At 49.8% G+C, this 23315-nt stretch overlaps 1 protein-coding gene across 3 annotated transcripts in view; it reads right to left on the reverse strand.

The window, feature by feature from the left end:
* The window catches only part of SCTR (secretin receptor), a 95321-nt gene that overhangs the window by 32574 nt on the left and 39432 nt on the right, over positions 1–23315 (reverse strand). For all 3 annotated transcript variants that reach the window (XR_013960658.1, XM_080669460.1, XM_080669459.1), the window contains exon 3: positions 4036–4143. Coding sequence is in view for 2 of the 3 variants with exons in the window: in XM_080669460.1 (XP_080525586.1) it covers positions 4036–4143 (108 nt within the window). In the remaining variant the exon portion in view is untranslated. The remainder of the gene's footprint in view (positions 1–4035; positions 4144–23315) is intronic.

The raw sequence follows: 23315 nt of genomic DNA on the forward strand, positions 1-23315 counted from the left end.
AACACCCCTCCCCCCCGCCACTTCCCCTGGGCTTAATGCTTCACGGGTAAGGATCCTTACCAGGTTCACCTCAAGGAGCCCTGAAAGCACCCTCAGTGTTTGTGTGCACAGGCATGGTTGGTCCAAAGAAGGAGAATCAGATGAGAACCTCATCTGATTCTCAAGGGGCCCCAGGACCCTCATCAGGTTAGGAACCTCTGCTGCTTTAGGGCTGCAATTCCCACTAAGATAGAGGGGCAAGAGGCCAAGGCCGGGCCCCCCTGGGGAGTGGGTTTTTAAGGAACTTTGGAAGACCAGTGCCCCTTTAAGACTCAAAGGGATGCATCCTGGAGGGAACAGTCTAGGCCTGGCACACACAGAAAAATATCTGGGGCAGAATCCAGCCCGCAGTTTCTCCAGTCACACGGACACCCATCCTATCTGGGCCCATGCAGTGGGTGCCTGAGATAGAATTAAGTTACTATTAGTTTCTTCTTACTAAAGGAGGGCTCACCCTAGTTGGTCTGGCTCAGTGGATAGAGCGTTGGCCTGTGGACTGAAGGGGTCCTAGGTTTGATTCCGCTCAAGGGCACATGCCTGGGTTGCGGGCCAATCCCCAGTAGGGGGTATGCAGGAGGCAGCCGATCAATGATCCTCTCTCATCATTGAAGTTTCTATCTCTCTCTCTCTCCTTTCCCCTCTGAAAATAAAAATATATTTATAAATAAATAAATAAGTAAATAAATAAATAAAGGAGGGCTCCAGAACACCGGCTTGTCTTCACTGGGCACTCCTTCCTGGGTTGGGGTGGGGAACCCTGGAAACCTGTGGGAGATCAGTGAGGGAAGCCTTCTCTCCTGAGAGGAGACATAGGGACTGGGACCTAACTGGACCCCAACGATCTATGGGGAGGGAAGGTAGTGGTGGGAGGTGGGAGGCTGGACTGACCTATGCTATGGGACTGGCCCATGCCTTGGGCCTGGGGCTGGGTATGAGCACAATAGTTCCCCCCAGGTAAGCTATCCCACCCCACCCCCTTGGGGGCCTATGCTTAGCACTCAACAGGCAGAGCCTCAGTGTGGCCAGCGGGTCCGTCCTGTAGCCCTAGAGCGACACCTGGTGGCAGCAAGAAGAACCTGCAACAGAGGTTGGCATAGGAACCCTGCTTTCTTCCCTCAGCACGCAGGCCTGGAACTGCACCCCATGAGTGATCCCCAGTGGGTCTTGAGCAATTAAGATTGAGGAGCCTCAAGGAGGAGACAGTTGGACTCTAGTTAATGAGGCAGGCAGGGGTTCAAGCAATTGTTTGGGGAGGGACATGGCCATGAGCCTCTGTGGAAGGGCCAGTGGGATGGTAGGGGAGACAGAGGCACAGTGGCTCTGAGAGGGCTGTGACAGGAGGGCTTGGAAAAGAGGAGAGCTTCCTCCAACAGGAGAATGTGGCCAGCCAGAGAGGAGCACTGGACAGGGAGTCCTCTGAGACCAGGGTCTGGTCCTGGCCTTGCACCTGACCAGCAAGTTACTCAAGGTCATGCCTGGATTAACCTGTGTTCTGAGTTCCATGTACCCCAGAGACAGACAAGGAGGGGTGATGCCAGGAAATAAAGGCTGTAGATAAGTTTGCTGCTGCTGTGTGTGCCTGTGGCGGGACTTCGGGGTAGAAAGGAAGGCCAAGAAGGGATATGAGGGGAAAAGAGGAGACAAAGGAGATATTTAAAAGTTATTTCCAAGCACAGCCTTACAGGGCTGGTGCTACTTATTCTCCCCATTTTACAGGTGAGAACACTGAAGCTCAGGGACTGTTGGTCCAAAGAAGGAGAATCAGATGAGAACCTCATCTGATTCTCAAGGGGCCCCAGGACCCTCATCAGGTTAGGAACCTCTGCTGCTTTAGGGCTGCAATTCCCACTAAGATAGAGGGGCAAGAGGCCAAGGCCGGGCCCCCCTGGGGAGTGGGTTTTTAAGGAACTTTGGAAGACCAATGCCCCTTTAAGACTCAAAGGGATGCATCCTGGAGGGAACAGTCTAGGCCTGGCACACACAGAAAAATATCTGGGGCAGAATCCAGCCCGCAGTTTCTCCAGTCACACGGACACCCATCCTATCTGGGCCCATGCAGTGGGTACCTGAGATAGAATTAAGTTACTATTAGTTTCTTCTTACTAAAGGAGGGCTCACCCTAGTTGGTCTGGCTCAGTGGATAGAGCGTTGGCCTGTGGACTGAAGGGGTCCTAGGTTTGATTCCGCTCAAGGGCACATGCCTGGGTTGCGGGCCAATCCCCAGTAGGGGGTATGCAGGAGGCAGCCGATCAATGATTCTCTCTCATCATTGAAGTTTCTATCTCTCTCTCTCCTTTCCCCTCTGAAAATAAAAATATATTTATAAATAAATAAATAAGTAAATAAATAAATAAAGGAGGGCTCCAGAACACCGGCTTGTCTTCACTGGGCACTCCTTCCTTGGGCCCAGAGGCAGAGGCTGGTACCCAATAGGGCCCCATTTCCCACATCGCTTGCAATGAGGAGTTGTCATGTGACTGAGCTCTGGCAGAAGCAATATGGGCAGAAGTGGTATCCCTTTCAGGCCTGGTCCTTCAAAATCCCCCTAGTCAGCCTGCAAGCTGTGTGCCAGCACCCAGCAGGGAAGTGCCCGGATGCCAGACCCCAGGGGAGAGAGCCTCCTGCCCCTCGAAGCACCTGCTGGGGACTTGGCAGACGGCACTGGAGGAAGCTGCGAGATCCGGGGGTCTGTCTGTGTCAGCAGCTAGCATTACCCAAGCAGTAAACAGAGAGGTGGGGCCCCCTCCAATTTCTGTATCGGGGGCGTCAAGTGAGGCTGAGAGGAACAGTGAGATACAGCAGCCTGTTCCCCAAATCTGTGTGTGCGCATGTGCGTGTGCACTAGAGCATCATGGTGTGCAGCATGTACACTCCTGCCCCACATGCAGTCTTGGTGTGTGCGCACATGCGTGTGCACTAGAGAACCATGGTGTGCAGCATATACACCCCTGCCCCGCATGCAGTCTTGGTGTGTGCGCACATGCGTGTGCACTAGAGAACCATGGTGTGCAGCATATACACCCCTGCCCCGCATGCAGTTTTGGTGTGTGCGCACGTGCGTGTGCACTAGAGAACCATGGTGTGCAGCATGTACACTCCTGTCCTGCACTGAGGTTTTGGTGTGTGCCCGTCATAGTGTCCTGACTTTGGATGAGGGGAGGGGTGGCAGGCCAGGCCAGGCCTTAGACTTTAAATGATCCCACGGAGCAAATGGGCCAAAGGCCTCCACTCAGGGTGACCCCCACTAGGGCCCAGGCCTACCTTGACCATGGCCTCAAACAGAGCTCCAGCTTTGAAGTCGGAGAAATCTGGGTTTGAGTCCTGGTTTCTCCATCTCCTAGCTGTACAAACTGCTAAGCCCCTCTTTGTCTGTTATTATCACTCTTGATGGGCCAAGTGCGGGGGAGGGGCGGGGGAGGGGACGGGGGCAGGACCTGTGATATGGAGAGAGTTGTGATGACTAAAGGCTGGCACATATGGGGCTGTAGCCAGCATCAGTCCCTGAGCATCCGTCTGAGCAGCCTCCTTGCCTCCCTGCTTGAGATTAAGAAAGTCCTTGTAAACGTAGCTTTCCTCGGGCAAGAGACCCCTAGAAGGCCAGCCGATCAGCAGGGCTAGCAGAAGGGGCACAGGAAGCAAGTGTCCTGGAAGGCCAGGCTGTGCCTGGCTGGGACCCAGGCACGGTGCTGGAGCAAGGGTCCTGGTTCCTGAGGGGCAGGAACATAGGAGGAAGGAGCGGAGACCCTACTTGGGCACACGGTGCAGAGAGAAGTCAGCCTACACTCCTTTTCCATGTCCCCAGTACATTGCCTCCTGCCCCCTTGCTTGGGATCCTAAGGATTAACCCCGCCCCCAAAAAAGGTTTCCAATCCCTAACAAGGACCCCACCCCCATCATTCCACTCAGTATTTGTCCCCAAAGAAGTTTCCTTGGCCTCATGGGTCCCCGCTCAGAGGCCACCCACAGCCTCTCAGCGGCCCTTGGGCTGATGGTTACCGTTTCTGCCCGTGAGCATCCAGAGGAATCGTGGACACTCCACTTCCACCGTCTGTCCAGGCTCAGAGGAGGGCCAGCAGCTCATGTTTTCCCACAGCCCCGTGCAGCCTGCCAAGAAGAGCAGCAGCATCAGTTAGGGATGGAGCCTGGGCCAAGGGCTACCCCCGCTGCCCTGCCGTCATCCCCAGGAGTTCCCATTAGGGACTGCCTTTCTGAGTGCCTTTTTGTCTGGGGCCCTGGACTCTGCCATAGAAGTGCTCAGTATTGAGGACAGGGAGGGAGGGAGGGAGGGAGGGAGGGAGGGAGGGAGAGAGGGAGGGAGGGAGGGAGGGAGGGAGGGAAGGAGACTCATTAGTGCAGGTTTAGCTTTCTCTAGAGCAGAGACATCTCCGGCCCTTGGCTCTCATTAAATGACTCAATGGCAGTGAGCCTCCATCCTGGCTACCAGTATAACCCTATGGGGAGCTTCAAAAATACACATAACTGGGCCCTAAACCAGCCATCCTGATTTAATTGGTCTTGGGTGGTCCCCGGCATGGTGTTGTGGTCAAGCTTTCCAGGTCATTCCAAAGGGATGGTGAGGTTGAGAATCCTAACCTCAGGATTCTCAAATTTCAGCTTGCATTGGAATCATCCAGAAGGCTTGGTGAAACACAGCTAGCTGAGCCCCGCCCCCAGAGTCTCGGTGAACCTGGGAATCTGCCTTTCTAACAAGTTCCCAGGTGAGGCTCCTGCTGCTGGCCGGGACACACTGAGAGGCCCTGCCTTGGCCTTTGGGAGCTGCAGTGGTGCGGCCACTGCATCTGCCATGGAAATATTGTGGAAATACTTCCTTCTCACTGGGTTCCTTCACGAGCCTCCCTCCTGGAAGAGGAACCCAGTCCCAAGGCAACGAGAAGCTGAGCATACGGTGAACAACAACGACACAGCTGTCCTTAGAGACACTGATTCCTCTCTGACTTGGCTGCCAGGAAGCTCAGAGCCACGTTTGTGGCCCAAATCTGGTAAATGAAGGACTTTGAAAGGAGTCAGGAGATTGCTGGTGTCTTCAATGCAAAATAAGGCACTTCGAAGGCAGCCTTCCGGTTATCTGATGCTACGGTCTCCCAACTTTTCTTGTCTTTGGGGACTTTGGTTGTCCTTGAGCTATATGCAACTCTAAGTTGTAGATAACTGATAGCAATGCAAATGACTCTTGTCCACAGGCATGCAAATGGGTTTTGTCCAGTTGGATTTCAACTGGTCAAAATTGTACTCACCCAGTTCTGCATCTGTTTATAAATTCATTTCACCATTCAGTCTTATGTGTGAGGTGCTTTGAATTTTCCTATGAACCAGTGGTAACATCGACTGGTTCTCTCACTAATTAAGTACAATGTTTGGCAGGTGTTCACTTTATATTTGTGAGTTATGATTGCACTCTCTTTTAAAAGTTATCATTCAACATCACCAGCCACCGATTCTCTCAGAGTTGGCTGCTGGGAAAGAAACGCAGGGAAAGAGCTCCTGGGCCGGCCTTCTGGGACCCCCGTCAGTCCCTGAGACAGCAGCACCGTGGCGGTTTGGAGGGGCTGGGAAGGGGGCTGAGGTGACTTCATGAGGTGAGAAGGGTCAGCCCTCATCCAGTTTGGGGAACAGAGCGCAGACCTCCCCACCAGAGCCCAGGACCCTCAGGAAGAGCACCTGGTTTCTGGAGTCCCACAGGCTTGGGTTCCGATCCTGCCTTACCACCCGGGAGCTTCCCCAGCCCATTTCTCTTCTCTTAGGGTGTGTGTGTGTGGCGGGGGGCGGGGAGGTGGGTGGTGGAGTGCCTTCTTCCCAGGTTGTCAAGAGGAAGAGATCAACCCCACGCAGCGGGTCAGATGAAAGGCAGCTGCCACCGCCGTTGTCCCCAGGCTCCTTCCAGTCTCATCCTGGTACCAGGAGGCGGCCAGGCTGGGGCTCTGACCTGCAGGGCAATTTCACCTCCAGGGACTGGGAGATGGGTATGGCATGTAGCCAGAGGGCAAAGCCCAGCTTTTGTAAAGAGTCAGAGTCTCTTTTCAGGCATGAATACAAGCCCAAAGCATCAATGTCCTTGGACACCTGTTTCTCCTCTAAGTGAAGTTCCCTGGAGGCCTGTCCCACTCAGAGGTGCTGATCCTCCAAGATCACCCGAGTATAACGTGCAGATCCTAGGCCACCCCCAGGAGAGGCTAACCGGCATTCTGAGACCTGGGAATGTATTGTGGCAACTCCCCGGAGATGCTGCTGCCTGTGCTCAGCTGGCCTTGCTTTGACAATCCCCCCTCCCCTCCATGGGGGCCCTATTTCTGCGCTCAGATCCACCAGCAAACCTGAGATAGTGAGACAGGCAGCCTCCCCAGGACCAGGAAGGTCCTGCCCAGGGCAGCTCCACCTGGTGCCTGGGTGCAGGCAGCTCCCTGCACGGGCCAGCGAGCCTGTGAGAGCAGAGCCTACGCGAGGCCCCACTGCCGCAGGCCTGCACCTGCAACCGGCTGGGCACAGCATAGGCACTGAACACACGTGGGAGCCACACTTGACTTAAACTCTATGTTCAGGCCCTGGGCCCCAGTCCTCTGCCTGCCAGCTCTGCTTGGGTTACATGTGGGAGCTCATTCAATCCACGGCAGCGCAGCCAGTGGGTTCCTGGAGTCACCAAGCCAGGAAATGGAGGCCAGGACTGGCTAGCCATGATGCTTGGTGCCACGGCACAGGTTCTGCCCACATGCCCTGTCTCCAGGTGGCACCAATGCCAGCTTCCTAGAGCTCTCCCCACGGAAGCCAGGCTGAGGATGTTGGGAGAGGCCAGGAGGTGGAGGAGAAATGGCGTGGGGCTGTGCAGGATGCAGGGAGGGGACTGGAGGGTGGAGAAGGTGAAGCAGCAGGACCAGCCCCCAGAGGGAGACAGGGGGGAGGGGGCGTGGGAGGGAGGCCAGGCCTAGATCAGGATGTGGGGCCGAGGGCTCCGGATGTAAAGCAGCCCCAGGATTACAGGACAGGTTGTAGTCCTGGAAGGGAGATGTGGGAAGGGCAGGGAGAGACCATGTACACAGGCAGGGTTTGGGTGTGGCTCCCACAAGGACTGTCAACGCTTCTATGGGACCCAGGAACCATGTGTCTGTCCTTTGAGGAATGTAGGGGGTGAGAGCCCCTTAGATATTCCTGAACCTTCACCCAGCTCTCACAGTGAGCCAGGCTGAGGCGGGCGGAGCCCCTCTCCCTCTGGAAGTGTCCCAGAACCCACCACGTCCCAGCCACTGGCTGTCAGGACTCCAGCTGTGGACACCACTCACCGGCCTGGCATGGGCCCTGGAGCTCTCAGACCCCGGGGCTCTGGCCTCCCCAGATGCCCCTGGGATGGTGACATGGTCCTGAGAAGGCTCTTCACAGATGACTGCGAGTGAAGCCTGGAGGCTGAGCTGGGCCCTCGCCCACGCTCCTGCAGAGACCCCGTGGGGTGCAGCGCCTCGGCCAGGGTGCGGCCTCCCTGCCAGCTCCGCAGCATCACCTGGATCAGAAGCGGGGGCGCCCTTCCAGCTGTAGAGAATGCAGGAGCCTCTTCCCTCACTTTGGGAGAAATGGATTCAGGGCTGGGCTGACCAGGTCAGCAGGACACTGGCCCACAGCTCCAGTCCATGAGGCTGGACAACCCATGGCCGGGTGGCCAGACAGATGGGGGTGGTGCCAGGGCCTCCGGCAGGCTTCCTGACCTGGGTCCAGCCAGGCTGGGCCTGCAGGGACACTGGCCTGGTACTGGCAAAAGGCAGGGTAGAAATGGCTGGTGGTGAGAGGTGAGGAAGAAAGGGGGGCAGACTCCCCTGTGGGGTCCCTGGCCAGTGGTTCACTGCCACGCCTTCCACAGCAGCCCTGGAGAGAGAAAAGGGTGGGGAAGGGGCCATCCGGCCTGTTCTGGACACAGTCAGACACTGTGGAGTCTGTAGGGGTCAGGCAGGGTCACTGCCCCACAGCAGAGAGGACAAAACCCAGGCTCCAAGGGGTAAAGTGACATGTGCTGGTGACAGAGCTTATAATGGTGCAACTGGGACCTCACCTGCTGGGCTACCTTTGGTGGCAGCAGACCTGGATGCTAACTCCACACACCTCGCTGTGTCCTGAGCACATGACATGCCACACTGGCTCCCAGTTTCGGCTTCCCCGTCTGGTCATGGACCGTGTGGGGACAGACCCAGTGCCCACCATCAGGGAGCACCTCCTGTGTGGTGTGCACTGTTAGCTGGGACATGGTAGAACACTTTACTTCTAATAGTTACACATTCTTAAAGAGAATTTTAAATATGAATCAAAAAGTTATAGAACTAGCATATCACATTTGTGATTTTATAGCTACTACAGTTTATGATGAGGTTAAGTTAGTAAAAAGTCATTTGGAGAAAAGGGAGCCCTAGTGCACTGTGGGTGGGAATGTGAGCTGGTGTAGCCACTGCGGAAAGCAGGATGGAGGCTCCTCAAAAAATTAACTGTGGAACTATCATATGATCCAACAATTCCACTTCTGGGTATTTATCCAAAGGAAAGGAAGTACGTGTCTCAAAGAGATAGCTGTACCCCTGTATTCCCTGCAGCATTGTTCACAAGGTCCGAGATAGGAAAACAACCTAACTGTCCATGGAAAGATGAACGAATAAAGAGAATTACAATAAAATACTACTCAGCCTTAAAAAGCAAGGAAATCCAGCCGCTTGTGATAGCATGGATGAACCTGGAGGACATTACGCTAAATGAAATAGGCCAGACACAGAAAGACAAATACTATGTGACCTCACTCATCTGTGGAGTCCAAAGACGTCAGACTCATAAACCAGAGAGTAGTAGGGTGGTCCCGGGGCTGGGTGGGAGAAATGGGGAGAGCTGGGGCAAAGGCCACCAAGCTGCAGTTACCAGGATGAGCCAGTCTAAGATCTCATGTACAGCACGATGCGGGGAAAGTCAACTGTTTTAAAGGGAAAATTACTAAGGAAATCCCAACACAGGTAGTGCGGCTGCAGCTGGGCTGTGGGAATAAGGTGGGGGGAGCAGGGAGCTCTGTGCGCCTCCAGCTGCTTGCAGGGACTGCCTTAGCTCCAGGGTGTGAGGGAGGGTCTCTGGCCCCATCCCCACCAGCTCCTGCTCTGGGCTGGCGGAGGGCCGGAGGGCGTCCTGTCCTAGTCTCCCCGGGAGCTCTGGAAGGAAGGGACCATGCGAAAGATTCAGGCCACTGTGGGATCCTGGTAGTTTTAGGAGCATAGTGGCACAGCTGGACGCCCGAGTTGGGGGTGAGGGCAGTATGATGGGAGAGCTTTGTAAACAGGGCCACTGCTACTGAGCCACTAGGAGGGCTCACTTCCTCTGGAAGGCAGGGCTGAAACAGACAGAAATCAGCTGCTGCGAGAATGTCAGGGCCCAGGGCAGGTGAGGGGCACACCTCCCACCCCTCCGCCATTTCTAATGGTCACCTGTTGTCACTGCCTGCCTGGCTGGAGGGGATGGGATGAACAGCTGGGAAGTTTAAGTGGGGACACAAGAAAAGACAGCATCGGACCACAGGTGCCATCTGGGAGAGCAGCGGTGCCTGCCGAGTGCCTGGGCCCGAGTGGACAGCATGAGATACTGGCTTGAGGCAGGTGGTGTGGTGGAGCTAGGGTGAGCTTTGGACCCCAATCTACCTAGGCCTTGCCCCTTATCCCTATCAGCTTCAGTTTCCTCTTCTATAAAATGGGCATAGTAATACCCCCAGGATTTTAGTGAGAATAAGTGATTTGTGTGTGCAGTGCAGTATTTTTCAACATATTAACCTTTGTTCCTTTTTTGTCTCCTGGTATTTCTTCTTCTTTCTCTCTCTCTTCCTCCTCAGATTACTGGTTCACGGGCTCCAGAGGGCAGGAAAACCTACAGTCTTCCTGGCTGCAACCCCAAAGGGCTGGGAAGGGGGGATGAAGAGGAATTCTGGTGTAATCCAAATGCTTGGGGGGAAACAAAAGGAGCAAGACTTTCCTCAGACTGTGGAGACGGGGAAAGGAAGTGATGAGCAGGACATAGAAGGTTCCAGAAAGGGGCACAGTGCCCTGGTGCCTGCCCACCTACAGGGTAGAGTTGTTGAGAGGCGAGATGGCATAAGTCACGTCCAGATGAGCAGCCCACGGGCAGCTGTGCGGGCCTGTGCAGGCTCTGTCAGCCACCACTCTCTGGGCCCCTCAGACATGTGCCGCATGGATCTCTGTGGGGAAGGTCCGGAAATCCCAAAGCTTAGGTTCTTGTCATCCCAGGAGAATGGGGCCAGAATTAAAGTTACAGAAAATGGAGAGGAGAAGAAGATGGCTGCCGATGGGAATGCAGACTGCAAGATAGTGTGTGAGTGAGAAAACAAAGGCAGAGTGTGTGGTCGCAGAGGAAGTGTTTGTTAGTGAGTTGAGGGACAGCTATACTCCAGGAGACTGGGGGGACTGCTGGACGAGGCTCCCCTGACCGGGCAGCCCCCACTGCTACTGGGTTCCCTCCGAGACCGCGCTATCTTGAAGGGGAAAGTGGATGTTATTGGAAGCTTGAAAAGCCTGGAGAATCTACAACTACGGCACCCACCGAACAGCTGTGAACCCGAGAACACCAGTCCCCAAGTGGCACAAGCATGCGGATTCAGAGGAGCTCTACACCCCCTCACGGAAAGGAGAGAGAAAACTATATAACCACACACCCAGAGAAGAGAGACCATGGGGAGACAAAGAAACAGCCAACATATGAAAGAAAAGCAGGCATCACCAGAAAAGGAAGTAAACGAAGTAGAGGCAAGCAACCTGTCAGAGAAAGAATTCAGAGAAATGGTCATAAGGTGGATGAAAAGAACGGAAGACAAATTTGACAATATGTGTAAGAACCAAGAGGAAATGAAGAAGAACCAAGAAGAAATGAAAAATGGCATCGCTGCTGTAAAGAACTCAATAGAAAGCATCAAGAGTAGACTAGAAGAAGCAGAGGACCACATCAGTGAGCTAGAAGACAAGGTAGGAAAAAATACCCAAGTAGAGCAGCTTCTAGAAAAAAAAAATTAAAAAGCAGGAGGAGAGCCTAAGGGAACTTTGGGACAACACGAAACAAAACAACATCCGCATAATAGGGGTGCCAGAAGGAGAGGAAACTGAGGAAGGAATGAAAACCTGCTTGAAGAAATAATGACAGAAAACTTCCCTGATATAGGGAAGAAAAAACCCACACAAATCCAAGAAGCTCACAGAGTCCCAAGCAAAATGAACCCCAAAAGACCGACACCAAGGCACATTATAATTAAATTGGCAAACACCAATGACAAAGTAAGAATCTTAAAAGCGGCCAGAGAGAGACAGAAAGTTACCTACAAAGGATCCCTCATTAGACTAGCCACTGATTTCTCAACAGAAACACATCAGGCCAGAAGGGAATGGAATGAAATATACAAAGTCATGCAAAGGAAGGGTCTGAATCCAAGAATACTGTACCCAGCAAGGCTATCATTCAAAATTGAAGGTGAAATCAGGAGCTTCACAGATAAAAAGGGATTAAGGGAGTTTATTACCACCAAACCAGCAATGCAAGAAATGCCAAAGGGTCTACTGTAAAAAAAAGAAATAGGAAGTGAAGAAGGAACACAGGGGTAAAGAATAAAAATGGCGACAAATAAGTACCTACCAATAATAACTTTAAATGTAAATGGATTAAATGCCCCAATCAAAAGACATAGGGTAAGAGATTGGATAAGAAAACATGACCCATATATATGCTGTCTACAAGAAACCCACCTCAGAAAGAAAGACACACACAGACTGAGGGTGAAGGGATGGAAAAAGGTTTTTCAGGTGAATAGAAATGAAAAAAAGTGGGGGTAGAAATACTTATACATATTAGACAGACAAATTAGATCTCACTTTGAGATCTGACAAATTAGATCTCAAAGTGAAGGACATAACAAGAGATAAGGAAGGCCACTTCGTAATACTGAAGGGAGCAATCCAACACGAAGAAATAACTCTGGTAAACATATATGCACCCAATACAGGAGCACCCAAATACATAAAAAAAACTCCTGGAAGATATCAAGGGAGAGATTGACAGCAATACAATCATAGTAGGAGACTTTAATACCCCACTATCATCATTGGACAAATTCTCTAAACAAAAAATCAGCAAAGAAACATCAATCCTAAATGACTCACTAGACCAGATGGAATTAATTGACATCTTCAGAACATTTCACCCCAAAGCCACAGAATATACATTCTTCTCAAGTGCACATGGGTCATTTTCAAAGATAGACCATATGTTGGGTCACAGGCAAAGTCTCTTCAAATTCAAAAAGATAGAAGTCATATCAAGCATCTTCTCAGATCACAGTAGCATAAAACTGGAAATCAACTACAATAAAAACAATCCAAAAAAATCAAACATATGGAGACTAAACAGCATGCTATTAAACAATGACTGGGTTACCAGAGAGATCAAAGAAATAAAAAACATCATAGCAACAAACGACAATGAAAACACAACAATCCAAAATCTATGGGACACAATGAAAGCAGTGTTGAGAGGGAAGTTCATAGCTTTACAAGCCTACTGCAAAAAACAAGAAAAAATGGTAATAAGTTACCTAACCCTACAACTCAAAGAGTTACAAAGAGAGCAACAAGAAAAGCCCAGTGTAAGCAGAAGGAAGGAAATAATAAAGATCAGAGTGGAGATAAACAACATAGAGACCAAAAAAACAATACAAAAGATCAACAAAACCAAGAGCTGGTTCTTTGAAAGCATAAACAAGATTGATGAACCTCTAGCCAGGCTCACCAAGAAGCAAAGAGAGAGGACCCAAATAAACAAAATCAGAAATGAAAGAGGAGAAATAATAATAGACCCCACAGAAATACAAAATATTGTTAAAAAATACTATGAACAACTCTATTCCAACAAACTGGACAACCTGGAGGAAATGGACATATTCCTAGAAAAATATAACCTTCCAAAACTCAATCAGGAAGAATCTAAACATCTCAATAGGCCAATAACTATGGAAGAAATTGAAGCAGTCATCAAAAAACTTCCAGCAAACAAAAGCCTGGGGCCAGAAGGCTTCACAGGGGAGTTTTACCAAACATTCAAGGAAGAACTAAAATTTATCCTCCTCAGACTATACGAAAAAATTCAAGAGGAAGGAACACTTCCAAACTCATTGTATGAATCCAGCATCACCCTAATACCAAAACTAGATAAAGACAAAACAATGAAAGAGAATTACAGGCCAATATCCCTCATGAACATAGATGCCAAAATCCTCAACAAAATTCTAGCAAATCGGATCCAGCAGTACATCAGAAAGATCATACACCATGACCAAGCAGGATTTATCCCAGGGATGCAAGGATGGTACAATATCTGCAAATCAATAAACATGATACATCACATAAACAAATTGAGAGATAAAAACCACATAGTCATATCAATTGATGCAGAAAAAGCATTTGACAAAATCCAACACCCTTTCTTGATAAAAACTCTCAGCAAGGTGGGAATAGAAGGATCATACTGCAACATAATAAAAGCCATATATGACAACCAACCACACGCAATGGGCAAAACTAAAACCATTTTCCCTAAGAATAGGAACAAGACAGGGATACCCACTTTCACCACTCCTGTTCGACATAGTACTGGAAGTATTAGCCATTGAACTAAGAGAAGAAGAGGAAATAAAAGGCATCTAAATTGGAAAAGAAGAAGTAAAGCTGTCCTTATTTGCAGATGACATGATATTGTACATAAAAAAACAGGAAGACTCCATCAAAAAACTATTAGACTTAATAAATGAATCCGGCAATGTAGCAGGATACAAAATTAATGTCAAGAAATCTATGGCATTTCTATACACCAATAGTGAACTTACAGAAAGAGAGATTAAAAAAGCAATCCCATTTACCATCGCACCAAAAAAATTAAGATACCTAAGAATAAACTTAACTAAGGAGGTAAAAGACTTATACGCGGAAAACTACAGGACACTGAAAAAAGAGATAGAAGAAGACATAAACAGATGGAAGAACATGCCATGTTCATGGATTGGTAGAATCAACATCATTAAAATGTCCATACTACCCAAAGCAATCTATAGATTCAATGCACTCCCCATTAAAATACCAATGGCATATTTCACAGACCTAGAAAGAACTCTCCAAAAATTCATCTGGAATAAAAAAAGACCCCGAATAGCCACAGCAATCCTGAGAAAGAAGAACAAAGTAGGTGGGATCTCAATACCAGATTTCAAGCTATACTACAAAGCCACTGTTCTCAAAACAGTCTGGTTCTGGCACAAGAACAGACATATAGACCAATAGAATAGAATAGATAACCCAGAAATCGACCCAAACCACTATGCTCAATCGATATTTGACAAAGGAGGCATGAACATACAATGGAGTCAAGACAGTCTCTTCAATAAATGATGTTGGGAAAATTGGACAGATACATGCAAAAAAATGAAACTAGATCACCAACTTACACCATGCACAAAAATAAACTCAAAATGGATACAAGACTTAAACATAAGGCGGGAAACCATAAAAATACTAGAGGAATCCTCAGGCAGCAAAATCTCAGACATATGCCAAAGCAATTTCTTCACCGATACCACTCCTAGGGCAATGGAAGCTAAAGAGAAAATAACCAAATGGGACTACATCAAAATAAAAAGCTTTTGCACAGCAAAAGAAACCATCAACAAAACCACAAGAAAGCCCACTGTATGGGAGAACATATTTGCAAATGTTATCACTGATAAAGGTTTAATCTCCAACATCTACAGGGAACTTATACAACTTAATAAAAGGAAGATAAATGATCCAATAAAAAAATGGACAAGGGACCTAAATAGAATCTTTTCGAAAGAAGACATAAGGACAACCAAGAGACATATGAAAACATGCTCAAAGTCACTAATTATCTGAGAGATGCAAATCAAAACGACAATGCGATACCATCTCACACCTGTCAGAATGGCTATCATCAACAAATCAACAAACGACAAGTGTTGGTGAGGATGCGGAGAAAAAGGAACCCTCATGCACTGCTGGTGGGAATGCAGACTGGTGCAGCCACTGTGGAGAACAGTATGGAGTTTCCTCAAAAAACTAAAAATGGAACTGCCATTTGACCCAGTAACCCCACTTCTAGGAATATATCCCAAGAAACTAGAAACAGCAGTCAGAAAGGATATATGCACCCCTATGTTCATAGCAGCACAATTCACCATAGCTAAGATTTGGAAACAGCCTAAATGCCCATCAGCAGATGACTGGATTAGAAAACTGTGGTACATCTACACAATGGAATACTATGCTGCGGTAAAAAAGAAGGAATTCCTACCATTTGCAGCAGCATGGATGGACCTGGAGAGCATTATGTTAAGTGAAATAAGCCAAGCAATGAAAGGAAAATACCACATGATCTCACTCATTTATGGGAAATAAAGAACATTATAACCTGATAAACCAAAAGGTAGATACAGAGGCAGTAAAGCACTGAACAGACTGTCAAATTACAGCGGGAAGGCTGGGGAGTGTTGGGGAGCGGAGTGGGAAAGAGATCAACCAAAGGACTTGTATGCATGCATATAAGCACAACCAGTGGACACAAGACACTGGGTGGGGTTTGAATGAGGGCATGCAACAGGGGTTAGGGGAGGCTGGGGGAAGGTCAATGGGGGAAAAAAAGGAGATAGATGTACTAATATATGTAATACTTTAAACAATAAAAAAAAGAAATAATTAGAGATAAAAAAAAATAAAGTTACAGAAAACGGAGAAAGTTCTATTTTTCCCAGTGGAGATTATGGACAAGGACTGTTTCCTTCATACATGTGAAGCCCCTGTCACTGGGCCAGGCCCAGAGAACACTGGGTCCCTCTGTCCTGCCACTGTCCTGAGATAAAGAGGCGGCCCCAGAGGCAGGGCTAGCCGTGGGCAGGGGTTGGAACAGGGCAAAGGCCAGTGCCAGTCTCTGGATGCCCCCCGCCAGGGGCCCTGCGTGCACTGCAAGTCCGCCCTGAGTTCGCCAAGGAGGGCCCCGTCGGCAGTCCTGGATTTATTTATAAACAAGCTCAGATGGCCTGACCAGAATCTGCACTATGTCAGGAGCAATGTGCCAGGCTGTAGTGATGCAGCACTGTGGGGCCCCTGTCAATGTTAACGCTATCCCCTGCCTAGAGCTGCCATTATCCATCTTCCCATTTCCATCTTCTAGCACCTTTAGGACCCCGCTCACCTCCACACACCCTTTCTCTCCACCGGACCCACGGCAGTTCAGGAGATGCTCCTGCTCCTGCGCAGCCCTGGTTTCTTGCTTCTTGTCTCCCCTTGCCCTTCTCAGTGCCCACAGCCCATGCCTACACATCAAGGAAGCAGCCCAGGGGTTTCCTGGGCATGGCTAATGGCTGATGGCTGATGGCTAATGGCTGATGGCTGATGGCTAATGGCTAATGGCTGATGGCTAACACAGCACAGGGGGATTGGCACGGGGCCGGGTGCTTCTCTTTCAACCAAGAGCACAGCCATCCCGTGGAGTGAACTGCCTTGGAAGTGGTGCGTTTCCCACCACTGAAAGTATCAGGCAGAAAGGGTCACGGAATTAGGAGGCTGGGAAATGCCTGAGGCAGTGAATGGAGGCTGCAGTAGAAGAGATAAAGGACCTTCCAACCGACCTGGGGCCGCCAGAGAATCTCCCTCCAGGAGGCCAGCTCCAGGTGAGGCAGGCGAGCTCTGAACACCGTATGCTGAGCCCTTCCCCTCCCAGGAACTGCACACACTGTTCCCGGCCCCACACAGCCTCCTCCTCCAGCCCGAGACCTCTTCCTCACCTGACCTAAGCTCTCAGTCTCATGATACCTGTCATACCAATAAAAGATTAATTGGTATCGACAGTCCCTTCTTTTTCTGAAGCAAATCCCTTCTTGGGAGGGTAAGGCCGTCTCAGTCTGGACTGCAAACTAGAAAATCCTCAGGATTCAGAGTCAAAAGATTTGGGCTGAGAGTCTTCTTTCAGCTCTGAGTGCTCCTGGGCGCCTCAGAGCCTCAATTCCCTCATCTGTGAAATGGGGATAATGGTACTTACTGTGCAGCTTGTTCTAAGAAGTTAACAAGAAAATGTCTAAAATGTTATACAAACATAAGTTACTTGTTTCTGAAGAATGAGCCAAGATCAGCTGTGCCAAGGAACAGATGGGAGACGTGCGCTGTGGGCAGGGGCAGGGGATGTCCCAGGGCAGAGGAAAGGGTTTGGCTGCCAAAAACCACCAGGAGCCAGAAGAAGAATCGAGAAAAGGACCCAGGAATGTTTGTTAGAGAAAAGTGCATTTAAAACTAGTACGTATGAAATTCTGAAACATGCTACAACGTGGACGAACCTCAAAAACAGTATGCTCAGTGGAAGAAGGCAGACACAAAATGTCAAATACTGTAGGATCCCATTTATATGAAACTAGAGGCCCGGTGCACGAAATTCGTGCAGGGGGGGTGTCCCTCAGCCCAGCCTGCACCCTCTCCAATCTGGGACCACTCGAGGGATGTCCAACTGCCCGTTTAGGCCCAATCCAGGTAGGATCGGGCCTAAACGGGCAGTCGGACATCCCTCTCACAATCCAGGACTGCTGGCTCCCAACTGCTCACCTGCCTGCCTGCTTAATTTCCCCTAACCGCTTCTGCCTGCCAGCCTGATCACCCCCTAACCACTCCCCCGCCAGCCTGACTGATGCCTAACTGCTCCCCTGCCAACCTGTTTGCCCCTAACTGCCCTCCCCTGCAGGCCTGGTCACTCCTAACTGCCCTCCCCTGCAGGCCTGGTCCCCCCCAACTGCCCTCCCCTGCAGGCCTGGGTGCCCCCCAACTGCCCTTCCCTGCAGGCCTGGTCGCCTCCAACTTCCCTCCTCTGCCAGCCTGGTCACCCCTAACTGCCCTCCCCTGCAGGCCTGGTCCCCCCCAACTGCTCTCCCCTGCAGGCCTGGGTACCCCCCAACTGCCTTTCCCTGCAGGCCCAGTCGCCCCCAACTTCCCTCCTCTGCTGGCCTGGTCACCCCTAACTGCCCTCCCCAGAAGGCTTGATCGCCCCCAACTGCCCTCCCTTTCAGACCTGGACCCTCCCAACTGCCCTCCCCTGCTGGCCATCTTGTGTCGACATGGGGGCAGCCATCCTTGACCACATGGGGGCAGCCATCTTGTGTGTTGGAGTGATGGTCAATTTGCATATTACTCTTTTATTAGATAGGATGCCCAGAGTCAGCAAATGCATAGAGACAGAAAGTGGATTAGTGGTTATCAGGGCCAGGGGAGAGGGGAGGTAAGGAGTGGTTACTTCATGGTTATGGGGTTTTATTTTGGGGTGATGAAAAGTTTTGGAACTAGATAAGGTGGTAGCTACATGGTATTGTGAATGTTAACTCCAACATTATTTATTTTATTTTATTTTATTTTGGTCAAAAGGTATATGTACCGTGTTTCCCCGAAAATAAGATAGTGTCTTATATTAATTTTTGCCCCCAAAGACACGCTAGGTCTTATTTTCAGGGGGTGTCTTATTTTTCCATGAAGAAGAATACGGTACACATTAATTGTTAAATGAAAATAAAGGAAATTTATTACCTGTATATGGTACGGTAGTATGGCAGTTGTCAACACAAACCAGACAAACTGTGAATCCTACAGTATCAAGAATTTACTCATTTATTCAATGACAATCATGTCATCATCTTCTGGAACATCATCATAACAATCCAATTCCTGAATTTCCTGGTGAATTTCTTGTGACTCCATTTCTTTCAGAATCAGTGGACCAAATCTCTCATGTTTAGCAATAGCACTGTCTTTAAATGAGTACTTCTTGTCAAGGTAGCCTGCTCGCAGTGCATTTGCAATGCAACTGTCAGTGATCTTCTCCCATGAATTCTTCACCCAAGTCACAACTTCTTGCAGTTAGGTTTCACAAAGTTTCCACGCTGATTTCTCTGCATTCTATTTTCAATGTAGTCATTAATTTCCATGCGCAAATTGTCTTTGAATGGCTTGTTTATTGCAATATCAAGAGTCTGGAGATAGGCCATCATTCCTGCGGGAATCATTATCTGATCTATTTTTCTTTCGTGAAGAAATGTCTTCATGTCTTTAGCGTGGTGAGTGCTGGCTGCATCCCAGACTAGCAGACCTCTTTGGCTCCCTCGCATAACAAGCGGCAGCATTAAATCGACCCACTTCCTTATAACTGCTTGTGTGGCCCAGGCTTTTTCAGTTTCAAGAATAAAAACACCCAAAACACTTTCAATCTTTTCCTTCTTGCCCTTAGAAATGATTAAAGGTGGGATTTTAGTGCCATCCAGACAAATTGCCAAAATACAGGAAACACGTGCACTTTCGTAAGCAGTGGAGGGAATGTAGGCCAAGGAAGCACCCCGCTGTTCAATTGTTTGAGATGATTGGCCCATAAACACTGCAGTTTCATCCATAGCAATCATGTTGGAAAGATTGTATTTAGAGAAGTCAGCATCATCAATAAAGGACTTGAATGCAAGTGCTCGCTTAATAACTTGAGTATCTTCCAACCTAAACAATGTTGTAGATCTTCTTAAAGACAGTTCACTTCGCTGAAGGAAATTATCCAGCCAGTGTTGTGATGCTTTGAAGTCTTCGGGGGCTATGTCAAACTGTGGTGCCATTGCAAGGGCAAATTCTTAAATCTGGGCCCTATTCACAACCAAAGCCTTTGCTCTCCTGTCAACAACCCATTCACAGATCAGGTCTTCCAGCTCGGAAAATAATGGTTGCTGACCTGATCCACACTTGCGCTTTTTAGCATTTCCCTTGTCCACTTGTTCAATGAGGTTACCATACTCTGCTCGCCATTTTCGGACCAATCGGATACTCAACATCTTCTCTTTGCAGAAAGCAGTAAGATTTTGGCCCCAAGAGTCTTCCACGATTCCTTTCTTGTACTCCACAGAGTAGCTTTTTCTTTTTGTGCTCATTTCTAGGGGTAAAAAAAAAAAAAGGAATTGGGGTATCAAGGTGGGGGGAGGGGGATCACTCAAAATGACACAGGGCGGATCAGAGGGGGGAATCAAAATGGCACAGGAGAATCAGAGGGGGGATTACCATTTTAGTAACCCCTTTTGATCCTCCTGTGTCATTTTGATTGTCCCCTCTGATCCTCCTGTGTCATTTTGATTGTCCCCTCTGATCCTCCTGTGTCATTTTGATTGCCCCCTCTGATCCTCCTGTGTCATTTTAAGTGATCCCCCTCCCCCCACCCCTGTGCCACTGAACACCTTCACCAGACATCCCCCCTACCCCTTTATCAGACATTTACCCCCTGGGGCCTGCCTGGGGACTGTCACTGGGCTTGCTGGGGCCTGGATCTGGGCTGGAACAGGGTCTGCCACTGACTGAGAACCTTCAGTCATCATGAAGGCGGCCGCAAGCATCAGGTAGTGTCACCAGAGACAGACCAGCACTCACCATCTTTGCCGCTCTAATCCTCCTGTTCTTCTACACGCATCTGCGAAAGTCTCCTCCTCTCTCCCGCCCCGCGCTCACCACTCACTCCGACCTCCGCTCTGCCTCCACACAGCAGTAACGTCAGGACTCCGCATAACGTCACTGGTTGCTAGACGCCAGTCGGGGCGGCCCTAGCGACCAGTTTACGGTAAATTAATTTTCATTCTGAGACAGAGCCTGGGGCCTTATTTTCGGGGGATGCCTTATATTTCACCCAGAAGGAAACCTGTAAGTAGGTCTTATTTTCGGGGAAACACGGTATTTAGCACTATTACACCGGAACACATACAGAATATTGACACAATTATACAAAAGCTTTTTAGACCTCCAGAATGGGATATTTTAACAGAGCCTCTTCTCAGTTAATGAAAAATACAACCTAATAATACTCACAAGCATACAACTGATATCCAAACCTAAATAATACTTGTTTTTTAAGAAAAAATGTAGAGCTCAGTCGGCGTGGCACAGTGGTTGAGCGTCAACCTATGAACCAGGAGGTCAGGGTTTGATTCCCAGTCAGGGCACACACCTGGGTAGTGGGCTCGATCCCCAGTGGGGGGCATGCAAGAGGCAGCTGATCATTGATGATTCTCTCTCATCATTGATGTTTCTGTCTCTCTCTCCCTCTTCCTTCCTCTCTGAAATCAATAAATGTATATATTTTTTAAAAGAAACAATGTAGAAAACATCATTTGACCATAAATGAAGATTGCTTAAATCACATTCATAAAATTAAAGAATTAAATTCTGGTTAATCACATGTAAAAATTGAATGTAATGAAACATACTAGATTTAATATTAACAGTTAAATGCCATTAAATTGCTCACTCTAAATTTATGTTAATTTTACCCCAAGAGAAAAATCTCTCCCCAAAAAAATAGCCAGCCATTCCTTCCTGCCCATGTTCTTTGGGAGTGGAAACCAGCTGGGCGAGACAAAAAGAAAAGGGGATGGCATGTCCCCATTTCAAAAGCGAGGACACTAAGGCCCAAGGAGGATCGGTGTCTTGCTCAAGGTCACACACCTCTACGTGACAGCCATCCACACGCCCAGATCTGTCTGACTGCCAAGCCCACATCTGTCCTGCCACCGCACCGTCTCTCTGGAACATTCTTCCCTCGGGGGAGCCAAAGGCCTCCCGCCAGCCAGCTCTGAGGGGCATCAGCTTCTGTAAACAGAGCAATAAATAGCTCGGGAGAGCAGGCTGTGCGGCTCGCAGGGTGACCCTGAAACATTCCCACAGAACGCTGCGAAGGCCTTGGCCGCGGAACCCGGAATAGCTGGAAGGTTAATTTTTTATTTGTGATAAGTTGCTGGGCTCGGTGACAGTTCCATGAGTGGCATTTCCTGTGACTCGTCTGGTGTTCAAACATTAACTTCCTCTCCAGAGAGGACCAGGCAGTTTAACCATTAACCTCGTGCCCCAAGGAAGAGGCCACCAGCCCTCTCCACCCTGGGTGCCAGGCAGACCTTGCGAGGATGGAGGTCCTGTGAGCTGGGCAGCGGTGGCCCTGGACTCCATGGGTCCTGCTCCTTGGGGGGTGCTGAACTGCCACCAGCTCGGTTCTGATGTGGACACGGTGGGCTTGCCCACCCCACGGCTCTGCCCCTTTGTCATTGCTCTGCTCCCTTCAGTCTTTGGAATTTCCCCTCGTCCACCACTTCAGTTCTAAACTCCACGCTGGGTGCTTGGCTGTGCCTCCCAACCTCTCAGCAGAGCGGCCTGAAGCCTTTCCCAGGGGCCAGGGCCTGGACATCCTCTGCCTCGGGGACTTGTGAACCAGGTTTTCAAAGCAACAGACCCCTTTCCTAGATGAAAATTGCAGAAGGCCAACATGCAAAGCACATCCGAGTGGCCTGAGCCACGTGTGGCGGGTGTGGCCAGCCTGGCCACCCTTCCACCCACTGCCCAGCCTTTGCCAAACAGTCTCAAACCTTGCAAGCCCAGCACAGCCCTTTTCTCACATGAGGAGAGGGAAATCCAGAAGAGAGGGGTGCGGTAAGAGCCTTATCCACATCTCCCCAGGAAATTAGAGGCAGAACCAGGGCGGGGTCCCTAATGAGTTTCTCAGCCCTGGATGCACAATGAGGACCCTCAGGAGAACAAATCACCAGGCCTGCCACAGCTCAGTCCACCTGGGCACGGACATGCTTACAATTTCCCCGAGGACCAGAAATGTGAGGTCGGAATTCACAGGGTAACTGGCAAGTGGGTCACAGGAGAGGAGCCTGCCGGGCACGGCCGAGTGCACAGGTGGAAGAGGGCCCAGATGGACCCCACCTGTCCATGGCAGAGGGCAGCCTATCTGCACCGAGGAGCTGGCAGAGGCCGGCCAAGAGGCTTCTGCTACAGCAAGATGCCTTCACGTGTTCTCAACAGCCTCCCGAGTCATACGATTATTATCCTCATTTTAAAGTGCTCCAGTTGAGAGGCAGAGGAGTGGAGTCTCTCGCCCATGATGGCCGAGAGGATGCAGCAGAGCTGAGCTTGGGCCGGAGCTGACCTAGCCTGGAGCTTGGCCCTGGCTCAGTTCACCAGACGCAGACTCTGGTGGCCTAGCAGCCCAGACCTGCTCCGTGGTCATGGGAGCAAATCTCTCTTTGCACTAGGGGAGCCCAACAGGAACATGGGGAACCCAGAAGGTCAAGCAGGAGGCCCTGCCAAAGGGGTCACTTGGGGCCTGAGTGCGGTCGGCAGAGCCACTCCATGCTCTTCACAGGAGGC

The sequence above is a fragment of the Plecotus auritus genome (assembly GCF_963455305.1).
Source record: "Plecotus auritus genome assembly, chromosome: 5".
NCBI classification, from domain to species: Eukaryota; Metazoa; Chordata; class Mammalia; order Chiroptera; family Vespertilionidae; genus Plecotus; species Plecotus auritus.